This window comes from Gavialis gangeticus, unplaced genomic scaffold, assembly GCF_001723915.1.
Source record: "Gavialis gangeticus isolate Ggan-Ray unplaced genomic scaffold, GavGan_comp1, whole genome shotgun sequence".
In the NCBI taxonomy this organism is placed as follows: domain Eukaryota; kingdom Metazoa; phylum Chordata; order Crocodylia; family Gavialidae; genus Gavialis; species Gavialis gangeticus.
In genome coordinates, this window is record NW_017729012.1 from 7562387 (window position 1) to 7566768 (window position 4382).

The window sequence follows — 4382 nt, forward strand, 5'->3', positions numbered from 1 at the left end:
GGCTGTGATAAAGAAGGCCGTGTGGGCAGCAGGAGGGAATGGAGGGGAAGAATGGGGGTAGCGGGGGGAATGGGAAGACAGACTGGATGAGGAACCAGGAGAGGAGAACTACGACTGGCTGAATGAGAAAAGGCCTGGCGAGAGGAGACTGGATCTGGGTGAGAAAGGAAAATGTGACCAGACACGGTGCAAGCATAAGCCAACTATGAAATTATGATTAGTCACCATGCTGCCATCGCTGAATGAAAAAAGAATAAAAAAATTAAAAATTATCATTGCAGACAAGGGTGACTAGTTTCAGAGGACAATTCCCGTTTCTTTAAATTCTCACTATATGGATGACATTTAACTCTTGCAAATGTCGGGGTAGCTAAAACTGCAAAACATCAACTGCAATTTCTCTTCAAACGTGCGACTGAGATAATGCGTTCCAAGATATTAATACAATACATGGCATAATTAAGCATCAGTCACGTGAATCCTATCAGCACTTAAAAAAAATGTTCAGTCCAATGAACCACACATGCTGTGATGAATGTTCAGTGCCACCCAGGCTTTGTGAACTTGCTTTCAGTACTTCACGGTTAGGCTAGAATGCCAAATGAAGGAACAAACCTGATAAAATGCTACGAACAAAAAGACTTGGGGCTTGCACAGCGTATTTCTTATCTGTATTGCAGTCCTACAGGTTTTTAGAGCCGATTCTAGGCAAAGGTAACTTAGCTAAGGCACCAATTTAAGACCTAAAAAGGGCAGAGATTAGCAATAAGGCAGCAACAGAAGCTTATTCAAGCATGCATATGGAAGTAATAGGTCAAGTATCAATTTTAATCCCCTAATTCGCATTTTAAAGTTGCTTGGAAGTGACAAGAAACAGGTCTTCAGAGAAGAAAAACAACCTCTTTTCCATAAATATTTACCATTTCTTTTTGACCAGTGATGCAAGCAAGTACTTTTCACAAGTGCTTCATCAACTTTTCCTCCTGACATATTGTCCATGAACTGGCGTCCATGCTCCAATGCTAGGTAGCAGTCATTGCAACAATCCCGTTCTTCTACACGTACTAGGTTGCTAACTGCACCAACTTTGGGTACGGGATCTTGATCTGCTGCTCCAAACGGTGAAAACAAATTGGTGCACTGATCTTGCAGCAACAGTATTAACTCATCGGGCAATTTCTCAGGTTCTTTCAATCCACCACCACCATGCTCAACCGAAGGAGCTCGGAGGGCTTCAAAACGTTTCTCTGCTTCTTTGCCGCCTTCTGTATTACGCCCTAGAATATCCAATTCATCTTCAAGGAACAGCCCAGAGTTGTTGCCAAACTTTCTATTCATGACAGCACTGAAGCCACACGTACACCTATACTGAATCTCTTGCGTTGGATCTGGAATGTATACTCCAACGTCAGCACCTTTGATATTCATGTTGCAGACACAGATGCAGCAACTGTCAAAGTTACAGTCTTTGAAGAGATTCATTACCGACTCCGAGAGGATGAGATTCACATAAAGACTGTGAGCCTCAGGGATGGAAGGTACAGTTGCAGGTTCCACAGAATTAAGGGGCCGACATGTTGATGGTGTGGAAGCTGGTGAATACAAGTCTGAATTCTCATATTTGACTGAACCTTGAGCACTGGCAGGTCCACCACCTCCACGAGGGGTGCGAGGTGTCCTTGGTGTTCTAGGAGTTGGGAACCGAGGGGTGGATGGGGAAGGGAGAATTCCTGCTCCGCTGTTGCTGGGAGGGGCACTGCTTGGCGGCATCCCAAACGGAGTATGAGTCTGTGGGGTGTAGGCAGGACCATACTCTTGATCCATAGTGCTTCCATCACTGAGAACAGCCATAAGAAGGGGGAGGAAACAGTTGTAAAGTGAAATTGTTAGTCTTGAACTACAAGTATCAAGTTTTAAACAAAACTCCCAGATTAACTTTTAAGAAAACAGTACTAAAGATCACAGCAACAAGTGATATACAGCTATATAAAATAAGGTTTTCCTGGTCAAGGGAGGCCCAAGCACTTTTGTTCTACGTAAAAAAACTCATGTCGACTGCAGCACTAAAGTGCTCCAAAACTCCAAAAAGTGCTTCTAGAAACATCACTCTCACATACAAAGTGAAGAGCACACTTCTCTCCTCAACTCTGTTTATACAATATGTTCACACGCATCACTAAGAAAATATACTGGATTTCTCAGCACCAGATTGCTGGTTTTGTGAGGCAGGTATCATTCAAACATTTCCACTTTTCTTCCCCTTATCAGCAGACCGGTGGGGTTTAAGAAACCCAAAAACATACTGGGTCACACCTATGCGGAAGCGAACAGAAGTAGCCTATTTTCTTTAAGTGGTGGCTTAACTTACAGAAGATGTCTCATTCGATTCCAAACTATAAATGTTATCCCCTAATCAAAACTACAAAAGCTGTTTGCACAGAGGAGCAGGAAAAAAGAATATTCCTCAAAGAGAGGAATGAAAACAATTTTCAGAACTACCAGACCAAAAGCAAATTTACAGGAAACCTCACTGTAATGCTATATCACCACCATCAGTGCATGTCACATTAAGAACAGGTTTCCAGTTGTAGGGAACAACTTCCCCTTCAACTTCAGTATGAATAAATCACGACTAAAGGAAGAGAACTCTACGAAACAAAAACCACCTGCTAAGTTCCTGTGGTATCCAAGATGCTACTGTAAGAGCACAGAGTCCCGGACTTGTATTTAACTCAAGTGTTATAATCTTCGTTACTTATTTAAATTGGATTTATACCATTCCCCAAGAAGCCATTAAATGAGATAATGAATAAGATGTATACAAAGTCATGTTTTAGAAAAGAAATCATCTTTAAATAGCTTTTAAATCCCAAATTTAGTTGATTCGTTAAGTTTTATATCAGTTAAAGCCCCTTCAAAGTGTTTTTCACTACAGGTTATAAATAAAAGCCATCCATTTTCATTAAAAGAGATGCTTTGTACAATGTGGGTATTACTTATAGCATTATAACAGTTAAAAAGGAAAAAAAAAAAAATGAATGCCATGAAAATCTGCGTCGCTGGCTAGCACACAGCATACCCCTCTTTGATAAACGGCATGGCAGGTCCCGGAGGAAGTAGCTCCAGCTTTCCAACAGCCCAGCTTTGACGGAAAACGCACTCTTCCGGCAGTTTGATAGGAGGGAGACACTGGCTAGGGAGAGTCTTCAGCGGTGCAAACATGGAACATCCTACCAAAGCCTGACAATTTTCAGGCTTGTAAACATAAGAATAATCCTAGAAATTAAGCAGTGAAAGCATTAACTGGTAAATAGAGTGGATTATAAAGTCAGCAACAAAAAAAGCTACTACAAGTGATTAAAGTAACCAATTAAAAAGTGTCATTCTTTTACTATTAACATTTAATTCCTATAATTTTAGGAATGGTGACAAGTTGAAGTGTGGTTATCTTTCCTATCCTTTTAAGTCACTCTGGTTCTGGTACTACAATTTATTACATGCCAACATGCAATCTAAAATTACAGATAATGACCTAAAATTATTTTTTTTTTCAGTCTACTCATGACTCAAGCCAGAGAGCTATTCTTCTGTTACGTTTCAGAGCCAAATAATTAGTGCTTTCTTAACCTGAGACATTGCACTTCATCTACCTCTACACCATGCAACACAGGGACAGAGATTACCACAGTTTTTCTAATTAACAGAGTATTTAGAAAGTGACATTTATCAGTTACTCAACATTACTTACCTTGATTTCAGAAGGTTTTGGACTGCAGAATCCCTCATCTACTTCAATTCTGAACTGAGCTCCTATGCTTGAGCTATTCCCTTCAAGTACAGTTCCTCCAAGTGTAGTGTCCATGCTGCCATATTCCTTATTATTCATATTCATTGGGGAAAAACCCATAATATGCTGTTCCAGAGATGGTGGTGTTGGATACATCTTATGAAGATCTGCAGTACCTGTTTGAAACATTCCATGAGTACCCATTTCCTTCATTTTCACGTCTTGCATAGATTTCAAAACCTTAATTACAATTAGTACCATAACTAAAAAGGAGGGGGAAGCTTACTTATGCATGAGAGGGGGTCCAGATTTCCTGTTTTTGACTCTTTGCAGTTGGGTTTGTCATCTGAGCCATTCACAGTTCTCTTAGATCCAGGCTACAGAAGGAAGAAGAGTTAAAATGGTGTGAGCAGAAGTTTCCAGGTAGGAATCCATCTGTAATCAAATTAAATGGCAATAGCACAACCAAACAGCTCAATCTGAAAATCAAATTTATAAACAAAAGCTCCCCACGAGATGAATGCCTACCACCTGAATTTAAATTAAACTTCCAGGATTTTTCTCTCTCTCTTTTTTTTTTTTTTTTTTTTTTTTT

The 4382-nt window shown here is 40.1% G+C and overlaps 1 protein-coding gene across 3 annotated transcripts in view; it reads right to left on the reverse strand.

Moving 5' to 3' along the window:
- MED13 (mediator complex subunit 13) overlaps positions 1-4382 on the reverse strand; it is a 108601-nt gene that overhangs the window by 36938 nt on the left and 67281 nt on the right. For all 3 annotated transcript variants that reach the window (XM_019511123.1, XM_019511125.1, XM_019511122.1), the window contains exons 13-16: positions 4074-4164; positions 3749-3963; positions 3080-3276; positions 921-1837 (exon numbers count right to left, since the gene is read on the reverse strand). In XM_019511123.1, coding sequence (XP_019366668.1) covers positions 921-1837; positions 3080-3276; positions 3749-3963; positions 4074-4164 — 1420 coding nt within the window. The remainder of the gene's footprint in view (positions 1-920; positions 1838-3079; positions 3277-3748; positions 3964-4073; positions 4165-4382) is intronic.